We start from the raw sequence: 15,371 nt of genomic DNA, 5'->3' as shown, positions 1-15,371 counted from the left end.
CAGGATGACACAAATTGGGCTAAACTTGACCTCTGCTGACTGCCTCTCTGGTGACTGCCCCTGCACCACTGGGGCTCACTTGTTTCCTTCCTATGGAGACCATTGTGACACTGCGGAGCATTGTGGAACCAATGGGCCATGGTGACACTTAGGGACTTGTGGAACCAAGAGGAACATTGTGACCCCGCAGGGTACCATGGATTCCAGGGGCCACTGTGACACTCTGGGGCCTCGTGGAACCAAGAACATCTTTCTGTTCTCATCGAACCAAGAACATGTGGCCCAGTTGGGCCTCACAGTTCCAAGGGGCCAGTGTGAAGCAGCAGGACTTTGTGGAACCAAGAGGCTATTGCTGCATTTCAGGGCCTTGTGGAGCCAAAGGCCCATTGTGATCCTGCAGGGCACTGTGGATCTATGGAGACCATTGTGGCATTGCAAGGCTCCATGGAATCAGGGAGACAATTGTGACCCTGCAGGGTCTCATGGAAGGAAGGGGCCATTGTGAAACTAAGGGAAGTTGTGGAACCAAGGGAATCATTGTTGCACTACTGGGCCCCAATGGAACCAAGGGGCCATTGGACACAGCGGGACTTCATGGAACCTATAGACCATTATGGCACTGTGGGGCCTTGTGGAACCATGGAGTCCATTAAGATCCTTAAGGACTTGTGTAATCAAGTGACCGTTATGACACCTGAGGGCCTCATGGAAGCAAGGAGCCATTGTGACACTGCAGGGCCCTGTGGAACCAAGGGAACATGAAATAGATGTGGCTGCCTTGGCTTCCCAGGGGTCACCTGACAGGTCTGCCTGACCTTGGAATGCTGAAGGCCATTCCCATCTGCCCCTGAAATATTGGGGCTCTGGGCTTTTCTTTTTATGGAAAAGAACTATCCATTTTTTCCAGGCATCCATGGCCAAAGTTCTGATTCCACCTCCAAATATCTGTGTATTCAAGGATTGCTGCCAGACTAAAGTTGCCAGGACAGAAAAGTCTGGCTGGTCATTGACTCCTGAGTGGCAGCACTCATCTATTTTCCAAACACTGGAAAGGGCTCTGTGCTTTTCTTTGTATGGAAAAAAAATCCCTCTTTTCCAGGCACAAATGTTCTAAATTAGGACTCCGCATTTGTAATTTCAAATATCCAAGGGTTGCTCCAAGCAAACCTGCCAGGACAGACAGGTCAGGCTTGCCTTGGCCACTGATGGCTGCCGTTCATCAGCTCCTGAAACACTGGGTCTCTGTGGTTTCCTTCCTATGGAGACCAATGTGACATTTGAGAGTCTTGTGAAATGAAGGGGCCATTGTGACACTGCAGAGCTTTGTGGAACCAAGGACAGGATTGTGGCTCTGTTTGGCCGCATGGTCCCAAGGGGCCAGTGCAAAGCAGCAGTGTGGGAGTTAGCCCAGCTGTAACTCAGAGTCAGACAGATTTTACCCTGGAAGAACTGGGCGTGAGTTTTAAGTTCTGGGAATCATTCAATTTACTTAGGGTGAGCTTGAGACTTTTCCCATAAGCCTTTAGTGTTGTTATGCTAAGTTGTCCAAGTTCTACTCCCCTATTGGTTTATTGGTTACTTATTTCTTCTATATGATTATTGTTCTAGTTTTCTATCCCCAAGTTGTTGCTGCTTCCCCTTTGTCTCAGATTTTAGGATCCTGTCCCTTGTACTGTGCTGGATTTCTCCATGTTTATTATTTTTCACCCTGTTATTAAAGTTCCTTTTAAACAGCTCCATTGATCCTGCTCCTTTTCATTTTCACCACACTCACCCTGAACTCAGGGAGCCAGGGATGTTTGTCACAGCCACCCTCATTGGGACATTTGGTGCCCAAATAGGGACCATGACATTCAGGGATCCCTGTGTCAGTCACGTCAGCTGGGGTTAGCTGATGGATAGGCCAGTGCTCCCTGGGATTTTAGATTGTGCCGGGCCTGGCAGATTCATCGTTGCTTCAAGGGACCTTGCCCAGGATCAGCAGGGACAATGACGGTTTCACCTGTATAGGATTGCAGGTGGGTTTGGGGAAATGCAAGATATTTATTGCCCATTTTGCCACTGTGTTTTTACAGTATGAACCCATGTCCCATAATTAATTTGAGGTGTTGCGGTGGCTCTTCTCCATAAGGCAAAGAAAGAAAAATGGCCAGCCAGGTGTCCACAGTAGAAAGGAGTGTATATGGATGCTTTAATTCTCACTGGTCATGATGAAATATTTTCAAAGAACGAATAAAAATCAATCACGAGGTGGATCATTAAAAAATTTCCAGACACCTCTGGTGTTGAAATAATCCATACCACTGAATTTTGAGACTAAGTGGAAGTTAAATTGTACAACCTTTTGATCAAAAGGGACTCCATTGCATCCCACATACTCCCCATCATCCACACCACTCTTGAGACCCTTCACCAGCCAGCAGTGTGTTGAAAACTCAATCCATTGGTCACTCCTAACTCGGGACCTCGCCCCAAACCTGCCTTTATCAGACTTTCCACGATGGTCCAAGATGGTGATGGCCATGCCCTCTTGGAGTATCATGCCCTGGAGAGTTAAGATGGAAGGAGCCTGAACGTGGCTCGAGAGCCCAATCATCCTCCCTCCATCTTGGCTCTTCCATTTCCTGCTACCACAACCTTCTCTTCTGCCCTGAATGAACCTCCAGACTCCACCCCCACAACTGTGGGTCACACCCCCACTGTCAATCATTCCACCTCCACCCTGGGCCATGCCTCCAGAATGCCAGCCCAGTTGTTTGCCATCCTAAATCAAGGCCCTTCCTCCCCAACACCTGACAAAATGGCAGTGCCCTTTGCCTCACCCTCCGGCAACAATATGACCCCATGGTGAAAGATACTAAAGCCAACTGTCACACTATTTCTAATCCCAATGTTTCTCCTCCAAGTTATTCTTCCTCCTTAGAAAATAGTTTGCATTCTCCAGAGCCACCTCACCCCTTTGACCTCAGAAGATCCCTGGGAAATGATCTGGAAATAAACAGTTAAGGAAGGAGACTGGCAAATAGTCTCGAAACTACTTGTTGCCCCGGTATGTTATGAAAGAAGGGGGCAGAATCCCAGGTATCAGCCATTGGTTTGAGGGGAAATCAAGGATCTGTGTAGGGCAGCTAAAGGCCATAGGAGGGACTTCCTTTGTTTTAATGGCCTAATGAGGCCCATGTTTACAGCACATGTCTTTACTCCCTATGATTTAATATATATTATGACTATGTTGGTGTCACCTACAGAATACAGAATACTGTGAAAAGGGGGATGGAAGTGTTTACTAAATCGATTAATAGCGACTATGCCAATAATGAGGCAAGAGCAGAATCAACCATCTAGCTGGAGAAGGACAACACAGCCTACCAGATGACCAAGCAGCAGGTATCCCTAGAGAGGTATTGGATGATATCAAAGACATGGCTTTGCAAGCTTTAATCCAGGTATTTGATGGTAGCATTCCCAGTGTGGACTACCTTGGGTGGCTGCAGCTAAAGCTTTAGGACAATTAGACCATCTTGGGTGCCTGTTAAGTAAGCAAACCAATGCTACCTCCCTCACATTGAGTGGCCTGCTCTCAGACATAGAGACCATCAGACATGCCACCTTGCAGAACAGTGATAGAGTTTTTACTCTGGGCACAGGGGCATGGCTGTGTAGACTCTGAGGGCATGGGTTGCATGAACCTCTCCACCCACAGTGAGTCAATCCACAAGAGCATTCAGGTACTTGAAGGATTCAAGAAGCTTCAAGTGGAAAAAAAGACTGGTTCAATAAACTCTTCCAGTCCAAGAGACTAAAGGGTTGGATGATGTCTATCTAAAACAGGACATTTATTTTCTTAGCTGTTGTTGTATTGTTAATTGTCTCATGTTTGTTTGGATGCTTTCAGAAAGTCTTACAAAATTCTTTCAGTTCCATCTTGGTTGTACAACAGAAAGGGGAAAGATACCCAACACAGGCTCCTCATGGACTCCTTGGAGGAGAGAATTGGAGGCCAGGATGGCACAAAAACCTCTCAGAGACTCAGGAAGGGAAAATCCTTAAAAGTACCTAAAAGTATTCTTAAATCCATAAAGTACCTTAAAAACCTTGAGTATCTCAAAGCATTAATGAGCCCTGCTAAGTTTCAGTACAAAGCTCTCAAGGGACTCGTTAAAGCAGATAATTGGGGCCATGATTGCACAAACCTCTCACAGAGTCTGTATCAAAAGGGAAACACCAAGTACTTTGAAAAAACTGAAGTACCCTGAAGCATAAATGAGCCCCACTGAGTGTTGTTACTGACAAAGCCTCTTCAGGGACTAATTATAGCAGTAATTGGAGCCCATGATTGCACAAACCTTTCAGAGACTCCAAGGCAAAAGCCAAACCCAAAGTCCTTTCAAAAACCTGCACAGAGGCTCCTGGCCCAGAGGCAGCTCCTGGCAAGGGCAGCGCTGCAGAGAGACAGCTCTACCCAGGAGCAGCTCCTGTGCACAGCCCAGCAGGGCTGGGGCACTGCCTGCAGCCACCCCGGGCACAGCACAGGGGCACAGAGGGGTTAAACTCAGCCTGGGCTGGGAGCACAGAGCAGAGCTCACTCAGGGCTCACTAGAGCAGAAATCAGCCCAGGTTTGAAGCAGTCATTCCCTGGCTGTGGGAAGAGAAGCTGCCGTTCCTGTAGGGATCTCCTGGAACTGGCACATCCCACAGCTTTGAGGACCTTTCAGGAGGACTCTCAGAGCTGCTCCAGGGCAGGGCTGTGGCCCTAGGGCAGGGCTGGCTTTCCCTGCTGCCCCAGCCCAGGCACAGCCCAAGGCAGCTCCTGTTGCCAGGCTCTGCTGCAGGGCTGAGCAGCCGGGGCTGCAGCCAGGGGTGCCCAGGGCTGTCCTGCAGAGCAGGGTCCTGCAGCCCAGGGCGCTGTGCTGGGGCAGGGACTCTGCTGCCTGCCAGGGACAGCTCTCAGCCAGCCCTGGCAGCTGCTCCCAGCGCTGGGGAGAAGCTGTGGGGGGAAGGAGCCAGCTGAGAGGGGCAGGGTGGGGCAGGGCTGCTCCCAGCTCCAGACCAGCCTGGGCACAGCTCCAGAGGACACTTCCCAAAGAAGGTAAGCCTGGGATTGCTGGAAAGACCAGGACCATTCCTGAGAGTGTTTTCAATTACCTGCTTGGAGAAGGATGGGAATGTTGGGGTAATTACAAAAAGATTTTTCCATTTTATAATTTTTTATATATTCATAGCTCTGTAAATTACTATTATATAGTTATGATACTATCATCCTTACTTAATTCTATTAAACTCCTAATTAACTATATTAAACTACAATTATATACTTATATAACTTTAATCCTTCTTTAACTCTAGTTTGTTTCCTTATCTTTCTCTTAGATTTTAGAACACTAAGCTGACTGTCTTAATACATTCCTGGAATACTATATAGTCTTATTATCAGGAAGAGGACCTACAAGAACATTTTGTTTTTTCACCAGAATGTGAGCAGTCATAAGCAAAAAGTGAAGGCAAAGAAACCCTTGGACCTACTCCAATGGGTTGAGCCAGGGGTGTGTAACTGGGGCGCCTGAATCTCCTATTGGATGCTCCTGTTAAATATCCTAATTAATCAACCTTAATAAATCATTGAAATCAGGCCCCGGGTGTGCCCCATCCCCACTGGGACACCTGGAAGCTTCCAATTAATGTCTGGTTTTTACTTTACTGTTCTAACACTGTTGCAAGGGTTTTGTTTTTTTCTGTCTTGATTATAGACAACAGGGGAATGAGAGAAGCAGAACAGGAATTGTAATCCCAGAATCCCAGGACATTGGACATTCTGAGTTGAAAGGGACACACAGGATCATCAAAGGAATGTTTGAGCATTTACGGGGACTCCAGAACTGTAACTTTGGGTGGTCCGTCTCTCTGCTGGGAGCCTCCCAAAAGGCCACCAGCCTCTCCTCAGCCCTGGACAGCAGCAGCATCACCTCTGCAGGGCCCAGCAGGGCTCTCCTGAGCTGCCCTTGCCCAGCTGCATACAGAGCCCGCCCCAGTCAGGGCCCTGCACACAGGCAGGTTTCTGTAGGGCCCTGGCCAGGGCACACAGGCTGGGATGGGCTCTGTGAGTGCTGGCAGGGACAAGGCTCCTCTCAGGAGGGAATGTCCAGCCCCAGGGAGATGCTCAGGGAAGGAGAGGGGGCTGAAGAGAGCAGTGCTGGGGGCAGGATGAGGGCACTGTTGGTGTGTGGGAGGTGCCGGGCACAGCTGGGCACGGGAACACTGTCCTGAGTGCCCGGCTGTCTCTGCCCTGCCCTCTCAGGCACAGCACCACAACATCTTCTCTTGGTTCTGCCCTGCCCTGATATTGTCACTGTTTTCTGCTGCTCTCAGGGAGGCTCTGGCATTTGCAGCAGCTGAGTCAGGCACTGCCCTTGGCATTCCTGCCAGGCAGGGGTGTGTCCATGGGAATGGGGTGTCCAAGCTTCCCTGGCACCTGTGGGGCTGTGGGCAAAGCAGTCCATGGGAAAGGGGAATGAGCTGAGCCCCCTCCCTGAGATCCCATCATGGGCACAGCCAGGGATCTCCTTGCTGTGCCCTTCCAAGCTCTGAGCTGCCCTCCTGGGTGCAAATCTGTGCCAGAGCCTCTGGGAGTTCCCTGAATGTCCCACAGGGAAGGGCAGAGCTGCCACAGCTGAGGAAATGCTGTTGGGTTTGCCAAGGGAGCCATGAGTGTCCTTGGCACAAGGAGGTGCAGAGACCTTTCCCAGAGACCTTTAGAGAAGGTGAGACATTCAGGGATCCCTCTGCTCTGGGAAGGGTCTGGTTTATCCCAGGCTGACCCAGGAGTGTGATTGTGCTCTGGTTGCAGTCAAAGGTGCAAAGCCAGGGCAGCTGGGAACAAGCCCATCCAGCCCCTCACCTTCCCTCAGCCGCAGGGAATCCTTTGCCTCTCTCATCTCGCAGTGGCAAACTCTGAGTGCAGCAGGAATGCTGGGGATTTCTGACCTCAGAGAGCCAGGAATGATCTGTGGGTAGGAAAAATATCCTTTAAACAGCTCCTGTAATTCATGTCCTAAAAACCTAGGAGTGCAAATGCTACCAAACCTATCTCCATTCTGAGTGATTCCACTGAAAAATCCTGACTATCCAGGCTTGTCCCTCTGCCACATGGCCACAAACCCAGGGCAGTAGGGCAGGGATGGCTCCTTGAGGGCCCCCATGCACAGGCCTGGCTGCTCCTGGCACACTCAGGCAGCACAACTGGAGCTCAGGCAGGAACCTGGGTGAAGGATTTCCCAGAGCAGGAACAAGAGTGGGTGAGTCCCAGTGGGAAAGGCTACAGGGAATGGCCCAGGTTTGGCTCCAAGCAGCTTCTCCTGACTTGTCACTTTCCTTTCTCCATGAACAGGTCCCCATGTTCAGCCCCAGCAAATGTCCAACAGCAGCTCCATCAGGCACTTCCTCCTGCTGGCATTGGCAGACACGCGGCAGCTGCAGCTCCTTCACTTCTGCCTCTTGCTGGGCATCTCCCTGGCTGCCCTCCTGGGCAACGGCCTCATCATCAGCGCCGTAGCCTGCGGCCACCACCTGCACACGCCCATGTTCTTCTTCCTGCTCAACCTGGTCCTCAGCGACCTGGGCATGATCTGCACCACTGTCCCCAAAGCCATGCACAATTCCCTCTGGGACACCAGGAACATCTCCTACACTGGATGTGCTGCTCAGCTCTTTCTTTTTTATTTCTTCATCTCAGCAGAGTTTTTCCTCCTGACCGTCATATGCTATGACTGCTACGTGTCCATCTGCAAACCCCTGCACTACGGGACCCGTCTGGGCAGCAGAGCTTGTGCCCACATGGCAGCAGCTGCCTGGGCCAGTGCATTTCTCAATGCTCTGCTGCACACGTCCAATACATTTTCCCTGCCCCTGTGCCATGGCAATGCCCTGGGCCAGTTCTTCTGTGAAATCCCACAGATCCTCAAGCTCTCCTGCTCAAAATCTTATCTCAGGGAACTGGGGCTCATTGCAATTAGCGCCTGTTTGGTATTTGGTTGTTTTGTGTTCATTGTTTTCTCCTATGTGCAGATCTTCAGGGCTGTGCTGAGGATCCCCTCTGAGCAGGGACGGCACAAAGCCTTTTCCACCTGCCTCCCTCACCTGGCCGTGGTCTCCCTCTTTGTCAGCACTGGCATTTTTGCCTCCCTGAAGCCCCCCTCCATGTCCTCCCCATCCCTGGATGTGGCAGTGTCAGTTCTGTACTCAGTGGTGCCTCCAGCCCTGAACCCTCTCATCTACAGCCTGAGGAACCAGGAGCTCAAGGCTGCAGTCTGGAGACTGATGACTAGACAATTTAAGAAACATTAAATTGCTGGACAGTTTCTGAAAATAATTTCTAATAAAAGTTGTCTTGATACTTCTTGTTGGTTTCATTTTGGAGCTTTTATTTGGTTGTTTACCTTTTTTAATGTTGTCCCTAAATGAAAGCAATCAATTTTGCCATATCTCATTTTGTTTCTCCACACGTCCACTGTGACCTGTAGACTGTGTCAGCGAGGAGCTGTGCTCTTGATACCTTTAAATGAAAAAAAGGATTTCTTTCATATGAAGCTATCAAGAACATAGCTCCTCACTGCCACAGTCCAGCAAAGTTTTCTGTAGAGATGCCCTTTTGTTTCCTTCTCTGGAGCTGCAGCAGCAATGTCTGTGTGCAGAGCTGGGGGCAGATCAGTGCTGGCACAGCAGCTGTGCCCAGCAGCAGCAGCACTTGGTGTTGCCAGTGCTGCTGCCGTGGCCCTGCCCCACTGCCCTGGTGGCCCTGGTGTTGCTGCAGGGCCTGAGTGCTCTCGGGGCCAGGCACAGCCCTGGGGGTGGCAGTGCCGGGGCTGCAGCAGGGACAGGCCATGGGCACTGCTGGGGCAGCGCTGACACCTCAGGCCAGGGCCTGGGAGCTCCAGGCTCCTTGCCCAGGCTTTCTCAAGAACATGGCCAGGCCAATGCTCAGCACAGAAAAGCCCCGTGAGCAGCCCCAGGCTGGCCGTGGGCAGGCTGGGGGCAAACAGCATGGCTGGGGCTCTGCAAGGGCCCTGGGGGAGACGGGAAGGAGCAGCAGAGCAGGGGTAGATCCATCTCCAGTGTGCTGGCCTCTGCAGTCAGCCAGAAAGTTTGTTCCCATCAGCTGGGAGTTTCCTATCCCACTGCAGATGCTGTTGCTCAGAGCCAGGGCTTCCTGGCAGCTGCCCCCAACAGCCCTGAGCATTTCCTCTGCTTCACATTTGCTTTCTTTGCACCTCCTGCTTCACATTTCTTCTAATTGCCCACCCCAGGGGGCCCACAACTGGACAAAGCACTCGAGATGCTGCCCAACCAGTGCCCTGCACAGGGGAAGAATCACTGCCCTGCTCCTGCTGGCCACACCATTCCTGATGCAGGCCAGGAGCCATTTGCCTTCTTGCCCACCTGGGCACACTGCTGCCTCATGTCCAGCCTGCTGTCCATCAGTCCCTGCAGGTCCCTTTCTGCCTGGCTGGTGTCCAGCCGCTCTGTCCCAGCCTGTAGCACTGCAAGGGTTGTTGTGGCCAAAGTGCACAACCCAGCACTTGGTCTTCATAAACCTCACCTTTTTGGATTTGGGCCCTGGATCCAGTCTGTCCCAGGCACTGTGCAGAGCCCTCCTACCCTCAAGCAGATCAACACTCACACCCAGTTTGGTGACATCTGCAAAGATGTCCTTGGTTCCATGGGGCCCCAAATATGACAATGGTCTCCTTGGTTCCATGGGGCTACACAGTGTGACAATGTTCTCGTTGGTGCTGCAGTTTCACAGGAGCCCCTTGGTTCCATGGGCCTCCGCAGTGTCAGAAAGGCCGTGGAGTGTCCCAATGGTCTCCTTGATTTTGCAGTGTCAAAATGGTGAAACCCCTTGGTTACACAAGGCCCTGCAGTGTCACAATGGCCTCTGTGGTTCCATGAGGACCCCGAGTGTCACGGCGCACTCCCTGGCTCCATTTGGCCCCAGAGCACCACAGTGGACCCCTGGTTCTGTGGGCCTGCACGGTGTCACCATGGTCCTCTTAGTTCCATGAGGCCCTGCAGTGTCACAATGGCCCCAGAGCGTCCCAATTATCACAGAATGACAGAATCAAATAGGCTCGATAACACCTTTGGGATCATCAAGCCCAACCAATACCCTAATACTCCCTTGTCACCCAGATCATGGCACTAAGTGCCACTGGAGAGGGACAGTGACTCTGCCACTTCCCCCCTGGCCAGCCCATTCCAATGCCCACTTACCCTTTCTGTGAAGAATTTCTTCCTATTGCCCAGCCTGAACCTCCCCTCGTGCAGCTTAAGGCTGTGTCTTCTTTACCTGCCCTCCGGCAGATCCACACTCACACCCAGCTTGGTGCCATCTGCAATTTGTGAAAGGTGGACTCGATCCCCTCAGCCAGATCATCAGTGAAGATATTAAACAGGACTGGGCCCAACACAGATCCCTGGGGGACAGCACCAGTGCCTGGACACCAGCTGGGTGCAGCACCATCGCCACCACTCTCTGAGCCCAGCCTCCAGCCAGCTCTTAAATCTCCCAGCGAGGAGGGAACCTGCCCAAGCTGTGGGCTGCAGCTTTTCCAGGCAATGCTGTCAGAGAGTGTCAAAATCTTTGCTGAAATCCAGGCACACAACATCCACAGCCTTTCCTGCATCCATAGGTGGGTCACCTGGTCATAAAAGGAGACCAGGTTGGTCAGGCAGGACCTGCCACTCCTAAATCCACGCTGGCTGGCTCTGATCCCTCGGCCATCCCGTGGGTGCCCTGTGATGGCACTCAGGGTGATCTGTACCATAACCTTGCCGGGCACCCAGGTCAGGCTGACAGGCCTGGAGTTTCCCAGCTCCTCCTTCCAGCCCTTCTTGGGGATGGGCTCACACTGGCACCTCCAGTCCTCTGGGACCTCCCTGGTGAGCCAACACTGATGGTAAATGATGGAGAGCAGCTTGGGGAGATAATCCACAGCTCCCTCATCCCCCTGGGATGGATCCCATCTGATCCCACACACCTGTGAGCATCTGAGTGGCTCAGCAGGTCACCAACTGCTTCCTCCTGGATTACAGGGGGCTGTTCTGCTCCATGTGCCCACCTACCAGCTCAGGAAAGCACTTGTCCTGAAGACAGCCTGCCCTAATATTGAACATTGAGACATACATGGTATTAAGCAGCTCAGCCTTTCCTTATCTTTAGTTACTGTATTCTACACTGTGTCAAAAAAAAGAGTAGAGGTTCTCTTTATCCCGTATTTTGCTAAAAATTTATTTGTAGAAACATTTACTACTATTTTGCACAGAAGTGGCCAGGTTAAGTTCTCATTGATCTTTCACCTCTCAGCTTTTATTTCTGCATGACCTATCAAGATCCTTAAACTTTTCCTAAGTTGCCTGACCTTCTGTCCAATGTTGATGCTCTTTCTTTTTTCCCCTGAGTTCCCACAAAATCTCCACGGCCAGCCAGGCCAGTCATTTACCTCACTAGCTCATCTTTTGCCACACTAGGACAGGCTGCTCCTTCCCCCTTAAGGTTACTTTCTTGAAATGTGTCCATCCTTCCTGGATCCCTTTGTTTTTAAGGCCTGTTTTCCTTAAAATAATCAGTACCTGATTTGGTACCCCCCAAATCTGCATCCTTAATAGGCCAAAGTCTGCCCTTTCTAATTCCAGTGTAGAAGTTTTGTTGATGCCCCTCCTTCTTTCACAGAACAATAAAAACTTGGTTATTTCATGGTCACTGTGCCCCAGGCAGCCCCACATCTGCCACCAGCCCTTCTCTATTTGTTGACAGCAGGAGACAGAGCTTTCTTTGGCAGTGGGAGTGTTACCAAAATGTCACTAAAACAGAAATCTCCTTAACCCCAATGTAGCATTAAGAATCAGCATTCTTTATTCAGCTGTATGCACAGGGGATAGCTCCTCCCAAAGCTGTGCATGCTGAGTACAGGAAAGTTTCTGTTTATTTTCTGTATGTTGCACACATATTCATTGATTGTCTTAGACTAAACACACATATGGATAATCATTTCCTCAAAATAATTAACACATTTCCCCTCCCCTTTACTCATGCATTCTTCTATCCTGGGGGTCTCTCTGGTGGTCCCTGGTGGTCACGGACCCCAATGTTCCAGTGGGCCTGGCTGAGCTGGCAGGACACTGAGGCGGCTGGACTTCCAGTTCCCTTACCACACAATGGGCATTGTGTGGTTTCCAGAGGTCTGGTGTTGTGGAAAACAAACCCCAGGTGTCAGCTCAGCTGGTGGATGCAATTTATCATCTGGTAACATGAGGTCACAGAGTGGGCAATGACATCACAGAGTAGGGTAGGTGAGGTCATGGAAAAGCTATGACATCATAGACTTCCTCTGTGACATCACAGAGCCAGCTGTGAAATCACAGGGCAGGGGTCCGACATCACAGAGCAGATTATGACATCACAGAGTGGGCTCTGACATCAGTGACCAGCGGTGTGATATTAGAGAATGGGCTGTGACCTCACAGAGCAGGCTGTGACATCACAGAGGGGCTGTGTGACATCCCAGCAGCGCTCTGTCAGGTCACTAGGTTGGTCACTCTGCCCCAGCTCCCCCTCACAGTTTCTCCCAACAAGTCCAATGCTGTTCATGCCCAGCAGGGTCCCTGTCCCCCGGGATCCCCCCGGCCCACCTGGAGCCACAGCCTCCACCAAAGGATGTTCCACAGGATCCACCCCAGAGCCTGACATGGGGACAAGGGGCCAGGGCTGTGTGACCAGGACATCAAGGACGTGGGTTCTCCAGTCACTGTGGCCTGGATTGGGTTGCCCAGGGCAGGAAAAATGTCTGGCAGCTGGAGCAGGGTCTGGGAAGGGCCTCCAAGGTGGGGCTGGAGCCCTTGGGCTGTGAGCAGAGGCTGAGGGAACTGGGCTTGTCCAGCCCTGAGCAGGGAAGGCTGAGGGGCTCCTCATCCCAGCCTGGCAGTGCCAGCGAGGAGGGGATGGGGAACACAGAGCCAGGCTCTTCACAGGAGGCCTGGGGGGAGACAAAAGCCAGTGGATGGAAGGGGAAAGAGGAGAGATCAGCCAGGGCATGAGGAGATGAAATGAGTCAGGCTGCTTTCAGCATTTCCTCAACAGCAAGAGCAGCCTGACCTCCCATCTCCATCCACCACTGACAGCTTGGCAAATCAGGAATTGTTTGAGCTGTTTTGCACCCAGTCCAGGATGAGCATCCTGATACAAGAACTTATTTGTTCTTTAGTCTGAAATTAATTTTAGTAAGGAAATCACCTGTGAATGGTGGACTCATCAGATGCTGCTGGGACGTTGCACATATCTCAGGGAGGATTGTGATTGGTTTGAAATGGTGTCCTGTTCAACTGGAGCCTGTTTGCCATGAAGAGAAATTTTCTGTGCCTCTGAGTGTCACCGATTCCACACCCCCCAAAAGAAAGAAACATGATGAGTTGTGGTTCCCACTCCAGTGGTAGCACTTGGACCTCCCTCCATAGCCAGAGCAGAGCTCCCTTATCCCACAAAGTCCCTGGCAATGCAGGGATGAAGGAAACAAGACAGGCTGTAGGGATCAGGGGCAGGGTATGGTCAGGGATTTGGGGTGGTTGTAAGCCCAGGGTAGGACCCGGCCCTTGGCTGTGGTGAACCTCATCCGATTGTCCTGGGCCCATGGCTCCATCCTGTCCAGATCTATCTGCAGAGCTTCCTGCCCTCCAGCACAGCCACACTCCCACCCAGCTTGGGCTCACCTGGGAACTGACTGAGGGTACTCTCGATGGCCTCATCCAGATCAGCAATAAAGAGATTGAACTGACCTAGCCCCAGTTCTGAGCCCTGGGGACACCCCTGGATGTGACTCCTTTCCTCAGCTGCTCTGAGTGCCCGGGGTTGGATGAGGGAAATAGTGGGGAGGAGATAGAGACAAAGTGTGATTCATTGTCAGCCATGAAGGGTCTGGATTTTCATATCTGTTCAAACTGCATGAGGAGGTGCTGGGGGTCAATATCAATTGGACATTGCTGATATCAATCTATGAGCAAAATAAGAAAACAGGAAAAAACAATTCTCTCTGCATTGTTTTAAATACAGAATATTCACATTAAATAGACTTCTGTAATCTGTCTAATTAACCAAAAAACACTTTTATTATTTCCAAGGGCTTTTCTTGTTAAGGTGTGTTTGGAACAAATATTTATTAGCCTTTTACATTGAATTTCTGAACAGAAGACCTCAAGAAAAAAGAGGCCTCTGGAGAAATAAAATTCATCATCAACCTCCAAGTGGCTGAGAATCCATTGCCATCAGAGCAGCAATGAACAGAAATGGGCACAGCTTTTTGGCAGGCCCAGCTTCGGCATGGGCCCTGGGCCTGCGGCAGGAGCAGCTCTTGAGGGCCCCAAGGCCAGGGCTCTTGTGCTGCCCTGGGCAGATGGGATGGCAGCAGGGGCTGCAGAGCTCTCAGCACCTCAGCCCGAAGGGAGCAGGGAAGCCAGGGAGCCTCCTTTGGCCTTGGCCAAGCACCTTCCCCCATGGCTAGGGCTAAGTGCTGTGGCAGCTGCAGCTGCTGCTGTGCCCTTGCCAGGGGCTGAGGCAATGGGGCAGTGCCCAGAGCAGCCTGGCCTGAGCAGAGCTGTGGGACCAGAGCCGGCAGGGCTGGGCTGGGGAGAGGCCCTTGGTGCTGCCCAGAGCTCAGGACAGCTGGCAGAGCTTGCAGGGAGCTGGGCTTGGCTCAGAGAGCCTGGCCCAGAAAGCATCAGTGTCCATCTCAGCCTGGCTGAGTGTGCAGGGGCAGGACTCAGGCCAGGCCTTGTGGGGCAGGGCCAGCGCCTGTGCAAGGCATTGCAAACAGGCAAGTGGCCCAGAGAGGAGGCTGCCCTGTGCCCTTGGTGGCATGGACAGAGCAGGGAGGGGGCCCAGGACATTTGCCAGCACCAGCCTTTGTGCCCATGCATTGGCAGCCTTGGCTGCTGAGCCCAGCTTTGGCCTGGGCTGAGTTTGGCTGTGGTCCAGCTCCATCCTCCTGCGGGGCTCAGGTCCTGCTCCCAGCCATGGCCAGCCTTGGCCAGCCTCTCTGCTGGCCCAGAGGCCAGCAGAGCCTGGGGCAGGGCTGTCTGTGCAGCCTCACAGGTGCCAGGGGCTCTGCAGGAGCTAGCAGAGGCTGTCCAGCAGGGAGGCCATGGGGCACAGAGCCCCAAGGCTGCTGTGGACACCACGGCACAGGGGCCGTTCCCAGCCGCAATGCTGCTGGCCTGGGCTGGGCCCGCACAGGGGCTGGGCCACCATGGCTGGGCCAGCACAGGGCCACAAAGGGGCCACGCAGCCGCTGTCGGGGCTGACAGCAAGGCCAGGCACACACAAGCAA

At 52.1% G+C, this 15,371-nt stretch overlaps 1 protein-coding gene across 1 annotated transcript; it reads left to right on the top strand.

Moving 5' to 3' along the window:
* Positions 1–7,803: 7,803 nt before the first annotated feature.
* Positions 7,804–8,392, top strand: LOC134433461 (olfactory receptor 14J1-like; the record flags this gene model as incomplete). Its single annotated transcript, XM_063182316.1, has 1 exon — positions 7,804–8,392. A coding segment is annotated over one exon (537 nt), but the record flags the coding sequence as incomplete, so codon positions are not given.
* Between the last annotated feature and the right edge of the window lie 6,979 nt (positions 8,393–15,371).

Source organism: Melospiza melodia, unplaced genomic scaffold (genome assembly GCF_035770615.1).
Source record: "Melospiza melodia melodia isolate bMelMel2 unplaced genomic scaffold, bMelMel2.pri scaffold_18, whole genome shotgun sequence".
Lineage (NCBI taxonomy): Eukaryota > Metazoa > Chordata > Aves > Passeriformes > Passerellidae > Melospiza > Melospiza melodia.
This window is presented reverse-complemented; position numbering and strand designations above follow the sequence as displayed.